The 16,604-nt window shown below is 48.9% G+C and overlaps 1 protein-coding gene across 1 annotated transcript; it reads right to left on the bottom strand.

Moving 5' to 3' along the window:
• Positions 1-2,126: 2,126 nt before the first annotated feature.
• On the bottom strand, positions 2,127-12,931 carry LOC135456328 (BPI fold-containing family B member 4-like). Its single transcript, XM_064730110.1, has 15 exons — positions 12,820-12,931; positions 11,972-12,086; positions 11,447-11,551; positions 10,688-10,843; positions 8,936-8,999; positions 8,501-8,564; positions 7,957-8,048; positions 6,707-6,880; positions 6,084-6,137; positions 5,356-5,523; positions 5,184-5,251; positions 4,083-4,125; positions 3,527-3,590; positions 3,095-3,171; positions 2,127-2,560 (listed from the first exon to the last, which is right to left on the bottom strand). Exons 1-15 carry the CDS (start codon positions 12,929-12,931, stop codon positions 2,537-2,539), a joined length of 1,380 nt encoding a protein of 459 aa, XP_064586180.1. The 3' UTR covers positions 2,127-2,536.
• Positions 12,932-16,604: the final 3,673 nt, after the last annotated feature.

Here is a 16,604-nt window from a genome sequence, read left to right as displayed (position 1 = left end):
AATAGATTTTAAAGGTTTTTAGAATAGGTGCTCAAAGTCCCAAGATAGAAGAATCTAGGTGTGTCCAGTCTTTCTTCTTCTTCTTCTTAGCCTCCATCTTCTGCTGTGATGTTGGCATTTTTAGATTAGTTTAGAGTAGAAACTCACTGTCTAACATAAGTGATAAGTATTAAGAATAGTGTACAGGTAGTTTTTATTATAAAAAGATAACACCACCCCAAAGACAAGCAATGTCCCTCAACCCAACCTGCCAAACAGACCTCAGCAAGTCAAAGAAAGAATTTTATAAATAAGAAACAATAAACAACCTTAAGAACAAAAATAAAAAGTTCTAACTCCTTCTTCGACCGCTGAGCTACAAACAAAACTTTCTATTACATCTCAAAGTCACTCTAACCAGCAAAAATTCCAAAACCAGACCCCAAGAGGAAAAGCCTTTTCCAGGGGCACAAGATGACTTTGCCACTCCTCTGTGACCCTGGGCTTGCTGTGCCAGCTCTCCATGCAAGCTCTCATCACTCGTTCTTGCCACACTGTTTTCTTTCTCAAGGCAAGCAGAGACCTGGGACAGTGCCAGATCACAGAGCCCTCGGTACTGTGCCAGAGAAATGAATGCCTCCCAGCAGAGCAGAGTACACACACAAGTGATGGCCAAACGGGAATGAAAAGGGGCCCTAAACTTTACTCAGTGTCCAGAAGGTGTTTGCTCAGGAGCCAGAACAAAACCTTGTACCAACACAGCCTGTTCTGCCACCTGTGGGCAAAAGGATGGATGGAGACACCGAGTCCCAGCAGTGCAGGAGCCCTGGGGTGGCACAAAGCAGATGCCAGCACAGGGAATTTGTCCCTCATCCCATCCTGCAGGTAACAGGGTCCCACAGAGCCCAGAGCCTGCTCTGCCAGCTCCAAGGTGTGCTGGTGTCAGAGAACACGAGCAAAGGGCTCTGAGCTCCTGCTCCTGGCTCCTGAGCAGGCTCCAAAGCTCCACCGCCTTCACTCTTGCTGGCACCTCACCCCACTGGGGTCCAGCTGGGGATGGGGCTGTACCCAGCCCAGGGCTTCAGTGTCACCACACAGGAGCAGCACTTCTGCCCAGGGACAGGACAAGGCTTGTGTCACCAGCAGCTGAACTGACCCTGGGGAGCTCAGCACCACAGGCAGCATCAGCCTGCACCATGCTGGGAACCAAAAGAGCTGTTTATACTCCCCAGGACACCCATCTTCAATGGTCTTCAACCCACCCAAAGCCTTTCTGCTGGACACAAGGCAGGCCAGCCCACGTGGTGACAGTGTGTGACACCAGGTTTGTGTTTGGCACAGCTCAGGAGTGCTGGGCAGTTCATACAAAGGGGGACCGACCCCCAATGGGTTCAGCATCTCCTCTGCCATGCTCGTGATCCCTCTGCAGCATCTCACAGCAGTGCTGGGAGCTCCTGCAGCAGGACAGGTTTGGCCCCACAGGTGCTGAGCTGTTCCTTCCTTCAGGCAGAAATGCAGGGTGGAATTTGCCCCATCCCTCAGCTGCTCAGTGCCAGACTGCCACAGCCTCTGGGACACAAAGAGTAACTCACACACTTGTAATGTCATCCAGTGCTGGGAAAAACTGGGGTTGGGGAGGCCATTTAAAACCTGAGATTTGTAATTTATTTAACACAGAATAATTTGGGCTTTTTAAATTCCAAAGTGCTGGGATTCTTATCACTGTGACATGCAGAGACCAACAGGCTGTGACATCAGCCTAAGCAGACGTGGCTCTGGCAGGCACATGGGTGTTCTCCAGGGCTGTCAGACCTCTCAGTCCTCTGCTACGGAAGTTTTCCCTCCAGAATCTATTTGGAAATGCTTCATGACCTTTGGAAATTCGATTTAATTTTGATTTCTGCTTGTGGATTAGCATTTGGTCAGCAGGTTATCAGGCCAGGAGGAGCCACTGAAAGTTCAATATTTTTTCTCAGGAAGTGGGAAGACTTTTCAAACCCAAACTCAAAATATTGATTGTCACAAAGGAACAAAGTCCCAGAGTGGAGGCAGGACAGAAACTCACCCTGAGAAGCATCAGAAACCAGAACCTCATTCCAAGCACTAAAAAAGTAGGAACATTTATTAAAAGAGTTACATGACAAATGTATGCTGAGCTCCCACTCAGCCCTTCACATCCTCCTGGACAAGGATGGGGATAGTCACTTCAGAAGCCACATGCAACAAATTCACTTTTTCATTCTACCAGGAAAAATTTTACCTCAGAACAAATTTCCCAATTCCACTGCAGCACCACATTCAACTGCTGTGACTGTGACCCCAAAATCACACCAGCTTCTCTAAATAAATGCTTGTACACAGAGCTGCCAGTCAGGTTTGCAAGTGTCAAACTGTACTCACACAAACCAATTCATCTTAAAGTATTTTAAATATTATCAAGACCCTTGAATCAAGTTTAGTAAAAAAAAGCAGATAATGCTGATCCTGGCATTCCATTCTTGCTGCTCTCTTCCTCTCTCTGCCCCCACAGTCCTCTCCATGCCTCAGGCTGCACAGCTCACACCAGAAACACGATCAGGCCCTGGAGGAGAGCAGGGAGAAACACAAACACATTATTTCCCATCAAGGGATGCCGGTTCACAACACACAGCAAAGACAGAACCCTCCTGCAGAAGTCCTCATGTCCAGTTTGTAATAAGGAGGGCACAGAACTCTCTGGGAGGTGTTGGGGAATATTCTGGCTACTCCAGGACACCTCCAGGGTGATCAGGGCTGGAACTTGGGGCAATTCAGGATTCTTTGGATGGTGCCACTGGAGAGGGCTTGTCTGAATGCCTGGATCCACATCACAGCTGCTCCAGAAAGAAAAAAGGGCCTGGACAGGGAACTGGGACCTGCCCCAGTGCCTGAGCACTGCTCATGATGCAGCTGGGCCCACACCTTGTGTGGGCATCACATCCTCAGGAACATTCCCTGGCCAGGGAGGTCAGACAGAGCAGCCCTTTCAGTCTTTCAGGGATTGAGTTCTACAGCCTTGCACACACAGGCAGCACCAGCAGGGTCCTGTGACCAGCCCTGGAGCCTCACAGGAGGGAGCAGCCATCGGAGCACTCACCGCTTTTATCTGGAAATCCACATTCACCAGGGGAATGCGCAGCACCTTGGGCAGAGGGATCCCAATGCTCAGGGCACCTGCAGGGACAGACAGGTCCTCAGCTCAGCACAGAGCTGCTCCAGGGAGGGCACAGGGAGCAGGGATTCTCAGCCACCACTGTGTGCTTGGCTTTCCTCAGTTCTCCATCACTGACTGCTGCCAGAATTGATGCTGGGGTGGGATGGTGCAAATATAAGGTTGGACTTTTAACTACATCCTCAAAATTGGGATTTCAGGGTTTTAATGGCTCCAGCACTCCTTATATGTCTTCCAAACCCACACACAGACACACACACACAGACCCACACACACCCACACACACAGAGCTCCCTCTTCCCTCCTTGCCCACAACTCCAAGTGCTCCCATCATTACAGTCATCCAGGTCACCTTACCATTGATGGCAGGCATGAATGTTTCCACAAGCAAATTGCTGCAGTGGGGCTTCAGGGTGGATATCTGAATCAGAGAAGGAACAACCACATGAGCAGCACTGCCTGGCAGTGCACACACCAGCAGCAAGCAGGACCCTTGGGACTGCAAAAAACTGCCCACTGACACAGCTAAAGAACAGTCCCTCTTCTCTTTGAAGTGAATCTGCTTTTCTTCTCCAATTTGTATTCAGTCCTTCCTTTAGAAAAACTTCTGCCTCGTGACACTTCTGCTGCAGCTCAGTGTGAGCTTTGCCCAAGCAGAGGTGAATAAACAAACAGATTTCAGCTTTACATTTTCTTTATTAGAAAAGGCAGAAGGGAAAAAGAAACCCCAGCAACAGAGGAATTGCTACAACCTACACCACAGAGCAGCTAACAGCTCTGACCATCAGCAGGGGCAATCCATCACAGCATCCCACAGCCACTGCCTGGCTCCCTCCCTCCCCAAGAGCCACAGGACATCATGCTTGGCTGCTCTCCCTGCCCAGTAAGGCCCAGACTAGTGTTAGAGACTTACATTACTGATGCCAACATCAGAAGACTCCAAGGAGAGGGAAGTGCTGCAGGGAAAGGAGAGCAAACAGCAGGTCAGACACAAGGCACCAGCCAGAGCTCACAGCCAGAGCCAGCCACCTCCAAGCACACTCAGCCCCTGGGCGCAGACCCACAAAGGGACACCTGCATTGTGACATGAAAAACAGGGGCTGGCACACTTGCAAGAGAGAAAAGAAAACAGGAAAATAAAAGCTTAACCTAATTTTAATCTGCTTGTCAACGGTGCAGCACTGCAGCAGGGCACACACAGCTCCTGGCTGCACCTTCCCTCTCCCTCCCTTCACTTTCAGGAAGGAAACAGCTCCTGCCCAGCTGAGAGCAGAGCTGCTGGAACCCCTTGGCAGGGGCCTGGAACTGGATGATCTTTAGGATCCCTTCCAACCCAAACCATTCTGTGATTCTATGTAAAAGCACACAGTCTGGTGAATTTGCTACAGCTCCTCATCTATCACTGCAATCACACAACTATCCATACCTAAAATGGATGCTTTATTTCCACTTTCAATTTCTCTTTTCTACTTCTATTGAATCTTGTTATACCCTTGTCTATTGAATTAAAAGCCTTTTGACGCATTTCTATTCCCTATATCGCTGCATACAAGCTATGCCAATTTTGCTTCTAAATCCAGCTCTTTGACAACCTAAATGGCCCCAAATCCTCAAACCTCCTGCTATAAGGAATGCTCTCCAATCTTTAATCATGCCTTGACTGGCATTAATGACAGCACTTTCCTTTACTGCTTTATCATTCATGTCCAATATCAGGCATTTCAAACCACTGCCCAGGATCAAAGTCAAGCTGACAGTCTTGCAATTATTCAGGTTACCTCATTCCTCCTTGTTATAAAACTGACACACTTTTCCTCCAGCCTCTTAAAACTTTCCAACTGCTGTAATCCTTCCTGAACTACCCCAACCACCTTATGACATCAGTCAGGTATGAAATTCTCACATTCAGATGAAATGTCTGGTTTACAGACACAGAAAACATTTCAAGGCAGGAGCCGCAGAGCCAACATTGCAGCACAGAGAATGTCCCCACCTGTGTGAGGGGACAGCTCACCTGCCCAAGGCCAGCTGCAGCATCAGCCTGCCCCCAACAATGGACACACGGACGTTTAGAGCAAGGTCCTGCAGGCAGAGAGGGAGAGGATCAGCAGATGGAAACATCCCCATCCCAGCCACCTCTCACCCAGCTGCTTGCACCCCTCCGAGGCAGCTCCATCCACACTTACAGCCTTCAGCAGCAGGAAGTTGAGGATGGATCCATCTAAGTGGTTACCAAACAGCTGAATCAGGACTGACAGCTTGACACTGGCTTTGTTTTCTTCCAAGAGGATGAGCGGGTTCCCTCTCAACACCAGTTTGATGCTCAGAGGACTGGTCCCGCTGCAGGCGGAGCACTGTGGGAATTGGGGACGCGTGGAGGGGGCTGCTGGCACCCCACACAGCAGCCAGGCAGGGGCTGGCAGTCCTCAGGCAGACTCTCACAGCCCCATGGCTCCACAGGGCCTCCCAAGGTCACACACACCCTGGACAAGCCAAATTGCAGGTCCAGCAGCATGGATCAGCTCTCCATGCTGAGGGCAGAAGGGATGAGGAAGGCAAGGAGAACACAAAGGGGGCTGTGGGTGTCAGAGGGTGCCCAATAAATGGGATACACAGGAAACAGGAGATATTTATCAGCTTTCCATGGCAATGGCTACAGGCTGAGAGAAGGCTTTCCCCTGTTCAGGGAGCAGGAGAAGGCTGGAACAGACAATGGCACACAGGAGAGCAGGGCAGGGCTGTGCAAAGCCCCAGTCCCTCTCCCACTCCCACCAGCTGGTCGGGCAGCAGGACAGGCTCAGGTGCAAGAGGAGGGGAGCAGAAGACTGGGGACCTTTGGCAGGGGCATGATGGCACATCCAGGTGCATCTTGGAGAGCTTTACACAAACCCCTGAGCCAGAACAAGCTGCTCACCCCAGCAGGAGCCATGGTCCACACGGCCTCGCGCAGGCGGCTGGCACCGGAGAACTGAGGGGACAGAAAACAACAACACCCATCAACAACCCATCACCCAACAACACCCATCCTGCTGGGCCACCCCATCCCACAGCACCCTGAGCCCCCCACTGTCCCCACTGCTCTCTGGGTGACTCCTGGTAGTTGTTAAGGTGGAAGGTGATGTTCCCCAGAGGTTTCAACACCTGCCATGTGTGGACCCCAACACTTCCCATGGGAAGCAGAGATCAGAGGCACGGGAAATGCAAACAGCCAGGGAATGGCACTGCAGACATGCAATGTCTTTTCTCTGTGGCACTTTGCAGACTCCTTGAAAGGCTGACAGCCTGCAGGAGTCCATGGCACAAGCAGTGCACAACTGCTCTCCACTGGTGTCCCCAGGGGTGTCCTTGCAGACAAGAGCACAGCTGGGCAGTGCAGGTGCTATTGCAGCTCTCTGAGAAGGGCAGGAGGGAGGCAGTGCTGGGGTCAGCACACGCACAATGCACACAGCCAGGGACAGGCACAAACAGCCCTCCCTGGTGCTGTTACCTGTCCCTTGTCACTGGCTCCAGCATGAAACACAGCCCTGCTGTACTCACCACGTCTGGCGTGCAGGGGAAGGTCTGTGGGGGCAGCTGGAGCAGCAGGGACAGGACTGCATTGAGGAAGCTCTGGCGCATCACCAAGAGCAGCAGCCGGTCCATCAGGGGAGGCAAAGCAGAGGGGGACGAGTCGTGGGGGATGGTGCTGCCTCCCACCTGCTTCACCACGCCCTGCAAGGAGAGGTGACACAGCATCAGCCCTCAAAGCCTCGAGGCACGGTCAGATCTCACAGGAGGGCAGCAATGCCAGCTGAACATCCCTCGGGAAAGCACCGGACTCGAGCAGGTTGCTCTGTTTCATAGATGGAAGGAGCTGACAAGGGTGAGCCAGAGTAACTGAGGTGCCATTAGCTAACACCAGAAAATTTATTACTGGCTAATAAAAAATGTTATTATTAGCTAATAACACACTGTCCACATCACAAATCAGTGCTTCACTCCATCCCTGAGGTCTCACTCCAAGCACCGAGGGGTGATGGTGCTGCACACAGTGGTCCCAGACCTGCCCAGCCACCCTCCAGCTGCACACACAGTCACACTGACACCGACTTTTTGCTAAGGAGACTGGTTCTGACCATCCGGGGGGTTGGGGGCAAAGGCTCCTCCCAATGAAGTAATTTCACCAAAGTTAGTTCAGCAACATGGGTTTCACAGGCTGCAGTGTTTGCTATCACAAACTCCTCTTTAGTGCTCGTGTCCCACTGGCTTCTGTCCAGCTGCTTGCTTTTTCTATCAAGTAGTTTGCTTTTTTTGCTGGGTTTTTTCCCCCACTTGCTTCTGTCCAGCTGCTTGCTTTTTTAAGCTCTCCTGGTAGCAAGCAGCTTGCTTTCTGCTGTTTGGGTTTTTTTTCCCCTCACAGTGAGACAGAAGTAAAAAATTCATCCGTTAGCCTGGTTCAGCATTCACCCATTGCAGAGACTGAACAGCAAAGGCAAAAAGCACCAATACCAGGCCTGCAGGGCAAGGGAAACAAAGAGAACAGCTCATGCCATGAGAAGGAGAACTGCTCATCACAGCAGCTACATCCAACAGACGGGATGGGCAGATTCAGGGTGGGTTAGCATACAGAGCACAAGAAGAAAAGCCCACACAATCACTTAGTGGTGATTTGGATAAAGATCTAAGCATTTGGAGGTGCATTTCCAGGACAAATCATTATCCCAGCTCCTCCTGGGATTCTACAGCTCCCATGGGATGAGGAATGCACAGCCACGCTCCCAGGGTCCTGCTGCCCAGCATTAACTTACATCTAAATCCAGCCCAAGGAACTTGCCAGAGGTGTAGGGGATGCTGGCCAGCTGGTAGTGGATTGTTCCTGCTGTGCCCACCGGGATTACGGCTACACAAAGGAAAAGGATTGTTACAGCACCAAAGGATCGTTACAGCACCGGGAAATCAGCAACAACACAACCTCCCCTGGCCCCAGGGGCCACCAGTTCCCACATCCACACAGGCCCAAGCATTCAGGGCTCAGGGGTGCTTGCTGATACTCCAAAAGGCCAGAACATCCCCAAATTCAGCTTGGTGGGATCTGCCTTTAGGATATAGCACAAAAAGAGCATCAAAGAAAATAAGAAAAATCCAAAGGTGATGCATAGAAATGGAAAAAGGAGGGCTTAGGTGGGAGCAGTTCATTGGAATGCTGGGGTGTGAATTCCAGGCTCACCAACAGGCCTGCAGAAGGGCTGGACTTCTCCTGATGCACTGATGGACTTGGTGTGGGTAAATGGGTCTTGTTCCCACTGTGGGAAACACGGGGCAGCAGAGCCTCACCCTCCCCAAGCAACTCACCATTGAGAGTGCTCAGGAGATGGATGTTCACAAGGTTCATCACGATATCCACCACGGGGCAGAGCTGCAACAAACACAAAGCACACACGGGACTGCTCAGCCCCCTCACCACCCATCCTGCCCAGACGCCCTTCTTTCCCCACCAGGAAAGGAAAAAAAAGGGAAAAAGCTGCATGGCAATAGACACAGCTGGGGTGCTGGGAAAGGCTTGGGGCACTGGAGCATCCCTGGAGCTGTGGCACCACACTGGAGGGGAATGTTTTGATCTGAGGCATTGCCCTACAGACAGCAGTGATGTGGGAGAGCAGCACAGAGAGACAGCAGATCTTGCTGTGACCTCATAACCAGTTTTTCCCAGTATTTCCCAGTATTTAACCAGTTTTCCCCAGTATTTCTGTGCCTCAGCTGTGGAAGGAGGACAATCCTCAGCCGTACCAAAGCGGGCAGAGTCGCTGTCAGCTGGCGAAGAACCAGCTCATTCACTGACAGGGTGAGCAAGCTGGAAAAAAAAAGGAAAAAAACTCCAAATCAGCACAAACAAAGCTCCAGGACAGGAGACGAAAAGATCTCCAGCCTTCATTTTGCATTCTCCTACACCCTCAGTCATCCCTTCAGGGCCAGTGCTGTGGCTGATGCTCACCAGAGCAGGGGATGGAGATACAATATTTTATATATATATTTATTTATAAATATATTTATATATTTATATAGTTATATATTAATTTATATATTTTATATGTATGTTATGTATATATATGTTATATATGTGTGTTATATATATATATTCTCTTCTCACTTACCCCACTGAGGAGAGATCTTCACTCATTGCTGAGAATCACAGAATCATTAAGGTTGTAAAAGATATCTAAAATTATCAAGTCCAACCATCAGCTCTGCACCACCACCATGTTCCCCACTAAACCACATCCTCAAGTGCCATGGACACATTTTTTAGCACTTCCAGGTGTGGTGTCCCTACTACTCCCCTGGGCAGCCTGTTCCAGTGCTTGACAACCCTTTCTGTGAGGAAAATTTTTCCTTCAGCTCTCAGGGAGCATTGCCTGCATGAAAAGAGTGAGCCTTTCACAGTCTAACCTTGTGCTTGGTATCTCCCTCAGGTATTTAAATCAGTGCTGTAGTTAAGGGAAGAGGGAGCTGTTAGGAAATATCTTCATGTTAGTTACTGGGAACAAACAATTTGCATCTGGAATAACAAGAGGAGAAATCTGCTGTGTGACATTTCCATACTGCTGCTGAACAACTCACTCAGGACCTGTGATGCCTGCAGCAGCACAGAGGCAGTTTTGTCTGATAATCAATATATTACTGGACTGTTGAGTTGGCAAGACACAGACAGCAGGAATTCATAGAGCATCTGTTATTTATGCCCAAATTCTGCCTACAAATGGATCTGAGGAGCTGCCATGAAGTCATTTGTGTATATCTACATTTCCCTCACCCCCCTAGGAGATCACTTCCTGCAAATCATCACTTTAATCCTGTTAAAAATTAAACCATGACCCTCAGAGCAGGTGAGTCGTGTTCCTCTGTTCACTCACACAGCATTTTTCAAATCAGCTGCTGCACTGATTGAAATATAATGCATAATGCAAAAATTAATTAGGAGAATTTAGATTAACCTGAAAAGTAAGTAATTCAAAAGCAATAGAAGAAAATATTTCCCATTATCAATTTACAGCTGAGTTCATCAATACATGAAGTCAGCAAATCCTTGCTGTCAAGAATTTAATAACACTGACAAGAGATGGGACATGTGCATGGAATTACACACAACCACAGCAGTCAGAGGGAAACTCCACATGCCAGGCATGGGACAGCAGCCAAAGGCAGAGTACAAAACCAGGGAATGTAATGGTCCTGTTTTCCTGGAATTCTCCCAGCCCCATTACTCCTACCCTTTGGATATCAATTCTCCAGCTAAGTCTAGAGAAAGTGTGTTGGGAAAGGTACCAAACCTCATGCTTCACATCTTAAAATTTCCACAGGCAAACAGGGCAAATTAACCCTCATTCCACTGATGCAGTTGGCATTGGCAATAGGGAGGAAATTCCATCCCTGAGGCCTGGCTCTGTATCAGCGAGCACTGTCTGTGTCCTGGCACACTGTCCAGATCAATAAAGAGGAGAGGACTGCACATAACAAAAACATAAATCCACAGGCACCTACCCAGAAAGGACCTTGATCTTTATGGCCCCAAGAATGCAGAGGCAGTCTTCAGTGACAACCTGGAACGTGCCAGATTCAAAATTCGTGCATTTAATATTTGCAGTAATGTTCACCTCCACTAAGATATCAATGAGTTCTGAGAGCAGGCCAACCAAGCTGCAAAAAAAGCAGACGGGATTACTGCATCTCTCAGCCTCTACACACAGAAACTCACCAAAGCCAGGAGAAACAGGCTTCTCCATTTTCTGCAATGCCACAGGACATCTTTTGGTTTGACAGTGTTCACAGGGGTCTTGGAGTGAGGGAAGAGATGAGGATCTGACTCCATGTTTCAGAAGGCTTGATTTATTATATATATTATATTAAAACAATACTAAAAGAATAGAAGAAAGGATTTCATCAGAAGGCTAGCTAAGAATAGAAAAAGGTAATGATAACAAAGGCTTGTGGCTCGGGCTCTCTGTCTGAGCCAGCTGACTGTGATTGACCATTAATTAGAAACAACCACATGAGACCAATCACAGATGCACCTGTTGCATTCCACAGCAGCAGATAACCATTGTCTACATTTTGTTCCTGAGGCCTCTCGGCTTCTCAGGAGGAAAAATCCTAAAGAAAGGATTTTTCATAAAACATGTCTGTGACATTTTGGTGTCTGTTTTACTCTGTGGCTTTATTATAGGTAACAAACACTTCAAAATCCTTAAGAGATGCAAAATATGCCAGGGTAGGGGTTTCCCTCACTGAATCCCCACTCACCAGTTGCCTCTGAGCTGCAGCTTTGCCCCGATGGTCAGCTGGACCCCGATCCCTGGCAGCAGCACCACCGACAGCCTGGGCACCCGGACCTTGATGAGGTGCAGGCTGTGAACAACAGCAAGGGCTGGCACAGATTAAAAACACCTTCCAGCAGCTGAGCAGCTGCACCCAGGGAGGACCCACAGCACCCACAGCTCCCCAGACACCTCCAGCTGGAGGTACAAGGGTAGACAGATGGCTATAAGAAGCCTAGAACCAGACTGGGGTGGAAGCTGACTTTGGAGAGCTGTCTGCTTTTTCCCCTCTGTGGTGCCTTTTGCCTCTCTCAGTGCTGCCAGGCATGAACAGCACCACCAGAGCTGTCACTCTGCACCTACAGCCTGCAGTGTCCCTTGCTGGGACCACACTAACATTGTTGGGTCAGAATTTCAGTACCACAATAAAACAAGGATAACAGCCCAGGCCAACCCTGCCAGGGACAGCTCAGCTTGTCTTGTTCAGAAGCGATGCTGAAGGGGCACTTACTCCGTGATGCTGGTGGGAGAGCTCAGCTGACTCCCTTCGCCCATGATGTTGGGAACCACGAGACCCTGCAGGTGCTGGTGGATGAGCCCACTATGAATTATGGCATCTGAGAGAACTGGAAAACATCTCTGTGTGAGGACCAGCCTGCAGCAGCGACCTCTCCCCCCTCAGGCAGATCCATCCAAAGCCCCTCCACTCCCCAGGACGCCTCATGGAGAGACATCAGCTGTCTCCGTGCAGTAAAATAACACAGGGATGGTATTTTACAACTTTGGTGCAACAAACCAAAGCTGCCCTCGGTGAAGTAAACAGGAAAGCATCCCAGACTCCAATTCAAACATCACAGCTTGGCTGTGCACTGCCAGGAGCACCAGTGACCCCACTCAGAGGCTGGGTTCCATCACAACTCATCTCCCCTTTGTCAAAGAGGTTTTTACTTGTTGATTTTTGCCTGTTTATTTTTGCTTTCGGCTTTTGGAGTTTTTTTTACTAGAAACAACTTGAAACAAGCCTGAACGTTGCAAACATTATTATGTCTGCTACTTCACAGCAGCTGTTTGTCAAACATCAGCTGCTCCAATATGGAAATGAGAAACTGAAAAAAAGAGGAAATAACCCAGATCTAGCCCTGAAATTCTGTGTGGCTGCTTGGAGCTGAAACGTGCCCCAGTTCTGGAGCAGAGATTCCCCTGACCCATCAATCTGGTGATGGCTCTCAGGGGCTCTGAGCAAAGCCTGCAGCCCTGAGGAATTATGAAATAAAGATGATGGGGAGTAAAACTCAGGAAGTCTTACCCCCCACAGAGCTTTCAAAGCAAACACAACTTGGAGGTGTTTTTTGTAGTTACCATTCTGCATCGCCCGTGGGCTCACAGCACAGGACAGGCCAGACAAGACTTCCTGCGAGGGTGAGAGGAGGCCACAGAAAAATATGATCCCAAAAAGCTTCAAAACCTTCATCTCCAGAAGATTCCCCTGCTGGCAAGGGAGACAACAGAGGGGACAGTGAGGAAAGAAACTCTCAGAAGCGACCCCAGTGTCTTTATGAGGAAAGAAGTCAAGAAAGGAATCCCTCCTTTACTCTTTATCTGGATCAAAGGAGACTCTGTTCAAGCCCAGAGCAACAGAACCTTCTTCATGTCCACACACATGGACAGGCTCCATGTGTGGGTCAATAAAAGCCCTTTCTTCATCCTTTGTGTCTGGCCCAAAATCTTTACACAAAAGAAGCCAAACTTGATGTTTAAACTATTTCTGTATCCCTGCAACACACAGGTACAGGTCTTTTGGTGAGGGGCTTTGCCAAGGGAAGCATCTGAGGATTATCTGTGCTCCTTCTACCTTTCAACAGCAATAAACTAAAGCGCAAGTGATTAAAAAAAAAGCCAGCTAGAAGTTATAACTTAATAACTACAAACATAAATTTAATTATGACATAGCAGACATAGAGAGGTGATCAGGAGCTTGGTGCCCAGCACAATCTCCAACCAAAGCAGTCAAGCACTTCCAGCGTGAGGACCCTGCCACTGCAGCTGTCACCCTGCCACACCACCAGCACCTGGAGGATGTTACCTGACTCAGCTGCAGCCAGCTGGGATGGGCTCTTGGCTCCACTCAGGCTCCTCTGGACTCCTCGGGGCTCTGTGATGTCCCTTTGTTCCCCACATCTGAGATGAAAGTAGCATCCCTTATATAAAATCTGCAGCCAAGTGGACACACCTCTTGTGCTCAGCCTCCCTGCCCCATGATCAGCCATCCCTTTGCTCCTGCTCCTGGAAAGCACCACCCAGACACCAATTTTCTTGTTAGAAACAAGGCAGCATCACTGCATCACCAACGCCTGAGTCACTGCTCACTTGGCCTCCAGATGCTGCTTTAGGGCCACTCCATCCCATTCTAGAAAGGGTGCCCTGCACAAGTACATCCAATGGAGACCCTATGACCTTAAAAACAACCTTTTTAGGAAATAGTGAGAATTACTGAAGACTCCTAGCAGAAGGCTGATGTAACTTCCCATGCAGGAAGGCAGCACAGAAAAAGCACAGGAATAGGGATCCAGACGACTTAGACCTAGAATGTCTGGTTTTGGCAAGGTGTCAGATTTAAAAGAGTCGTTCCTGTTTCAAGTGAAGTACTGGGAAAATATTTTCTTGACAAAAAGCAATGCTGAGAGTTGCAGAGACCTGATAAAACTTGGCATTTAGATTGATTTCAGATGGGTCTGAAAAGTGCCATGTAAAAAGTGAAGTTGTATTGAAATGCACAAAACCAACGTTTAACATATTTTGAATAAGCAACACTTATGGTAGCTGAACACTGGTAAGCAGCAACATGGATTTCAAAGGAAAGTCTCATCCTGCAGGAACAAGGCTCTCACCCCTCAGCAGATGCCTTGGCTGGGCTTAGCAGAAGTTTCCATTGTGCAGGGCCCGGGGAAGATCTTATCTGGGCACTTTGTTTGGGGCTGGTCACCCGTGCTCAGCTGGGATGGATGTGGGGAGCAGCACAGGGCTGCTGAGAGCTGAGGAGCTGCAGAGGGGCTGGTGTGCTCAGCCTCATGGAACAGGGAGCAGCAGAGATACAATCATCCTCCACAAACACGGCAGAGGAGAGGGAAGGAGAGAGGGAGTGGAGCTGCCTGGGCTCAGGGACAAGGCTGGCACAGGAACAAACAAAGCTGATATGTTTAAGTTGAAGTTAGGAGAAAGCTGCAACCACCACAGTGAGTTTAAGGCTAGTTGTCCCCTGGGAATACAGAAGGCAGAAAAATATTCTCAGGTTTCTCTTCAATACTCCATGAGGTGTGTTCTTGCAGAAGCAGCAAAGTGCTTGCACTGGTCCCTCAGCATGTGCTGCCCTTTGCTCAATGGAGCAAACTTTGGCTTGTCACAGAAATTTGTTTTGTTTAACACTCAGCCACCACTGCATTTGATGTGCTGGTGGCAGTCTGGTCCCAAAACCAGGGGATGAACTAGATAATCTTAACAGGCACCCTATCCATGCTGCTCCTTTTGTGTCCCCTTTCAGAGATCCAAATGCACCAGGCTGAGCAGTCACCATGAGCACACCCACAGTGAAGTGTCCATGACACTGCTCCAGTGCGCAGGAATATCACTGCTGCCAAAAGCCAGCTGCTGAGCATGAACAAATGTGGATTTCCAACTGGTTTCAGAGTGTTCCTGTGTGTGCAATAAGCACCTGAGTTACTGTGGATGTGTGCGTGCCCAGCAGAGCCAGGATCCCATCGGATCCTCTCACTGCTCCATGGGATCCATGTCCACACCCTCACGTCCTGCACCACACCTGAACCACGGCACTGACAGCAGCTGTGAGGAGCACAGCCCATTTTACACACCCTGGCCATATTTCTTCTTGCTCTGAGACTTTTTCCTCCTCAGTCACATCCCTTGTCTCCCCTCCCATGCGCCCATATTTCATCCTCTCCTTGCAGCAGTGATTTAGATATCACTTACCAGGAGGCTGGATTCAGTCCTGCAGTGACAAGGGAAGATATATTAAAATAAAGCATTGCAAGAAATTGTAGAAGAGATTGTCTCAACACAACTGCTGGAAAGCAGAAGGGCTCAAGGAAAGACCAACACCCACAGAGAAGAAATGCTCCAGAGCAGCCTCTGGCATCCTGCACTGCCCCAGGCTTGGGGTTCTGCAAGAAGGCAGGTTAAAAAGCAACAGGATCTTTAGAAGAGTAATATTAAAGTAATTAAATGTAATAATTTATTAAATATTATTAAATTAACTGATTTTTTTTCTCTAATATTCAGAACCATGGAAGCCTAGGGAAAGCTTAGGAGAATTGCACCCTACAGGTCAAATTAAAATACTGAGAAAGGCTGAAGATGAAATAAAATCAAGATTTTTGCACTACATTTTAATGACAGATGGTCATTTTGAGACATTCCAGGGGTTGCAGGCTAGAGGAGCACAGCTTTCCTTCACTGCTATGTGACAAAAAAAACCTAAAACTAAAACTAAAAGGTGTAACCTCAGAGTGTTAAAATTCTTTAAGGGGCAAATAGTAACTCCTTGTTTAGAGTATACATAAACTGAATCCTTTCTCTTGAGGTAAAAAGCCTAAATCTGGTGGCAGGACTTGCAGCCTGTGATGGAGCAGCTTTGTACAGATGTTCAGCCTTTTCCCTCTCAGGGACACCTCCTAGGAGTCTGCGACTGCTCCCAAAGGGATGCTGTGAACTTACATGAACTGCTCAGCCCAGATGTCAATGGAAGTAATTCCCTGATGCCAACAAGAAGGCAGCAGCCCAAGGGAAAGGAGAAAGCACTTGGGGAGGAAAATGACACGGCAAACTGCTGTGCTGGAACAGAAACTGGGAAAGGGCAGGGGGAACAAAATAAGTTTTAAGTGCTGACTGCAGCTGGGTTGTGAACTCGCAGCCTGGTCTCTGGAATGCTGAAATTGGGGTGATGAATTGTTTTTCCCATCAGGATTTTACTGGAGAATGTGGCAGCATACCAGACCTGCCCTGGGAAGGGGGCAGACACCTCAGTCAGGGGCAGCTCAGCCCAGAGCCTGGAAAACAGCAATGGAAAAGGGTGACTCACTGCTCTGGTTCCTCTGCCTCACTGCGAGCTGGTTTGTTCAGGGGAGATTTTT

The sequence above is a fragment of the Zonotrichia leucophrys genome, chromosome 20 (assembly GCF_028769735.1).
Source record: "Zonotrichia leucophrys gambelii isolate GWCS_2022_RI chromosome 20, RI_Zleu_2.0, whole genome shotgun sequence".
Lineage (NCBI taxonomy): Eukaryota > Metazoa > Chordata > Aves > Passeriformes > Passerellidae > Zonotrichia > Zonotrichia leucophrys.
The sequence above is the reverse complement of the archived record's forward strand: the minus strand, read 5'-3'. Positions and strand labels throughout refer to the sequence as shown.

What these genes read in the sequence shown, in the direction of transcription:
- LOC135456328 (XM_064730110.1), bottom strand. Translation starts at nt 12,931, where the DNA reads ATGAAGGTTTTGAAGCTTTTTGGGATCATATTTTTCTGTGGCCTCCTC. An exon ending in TCCCCTGCACGCCAGACGTG is followed by an intron (nt 6,138 to 6,706) that starts GTGAGTACAGCA and finishes CTGTCCCCTCAG; the next exon opens with TTCTCCGGTGCCAGCCGCCT. An exon ending in CTGATGTTGGCATCAGTAAT is followed by an intron (nt 3,591 to 4,082) that starts GTAAGTCTCTAA and finishes TCTCTGATTCAG; the next exon opens with ATATCCACCCTGAAGCCCCA.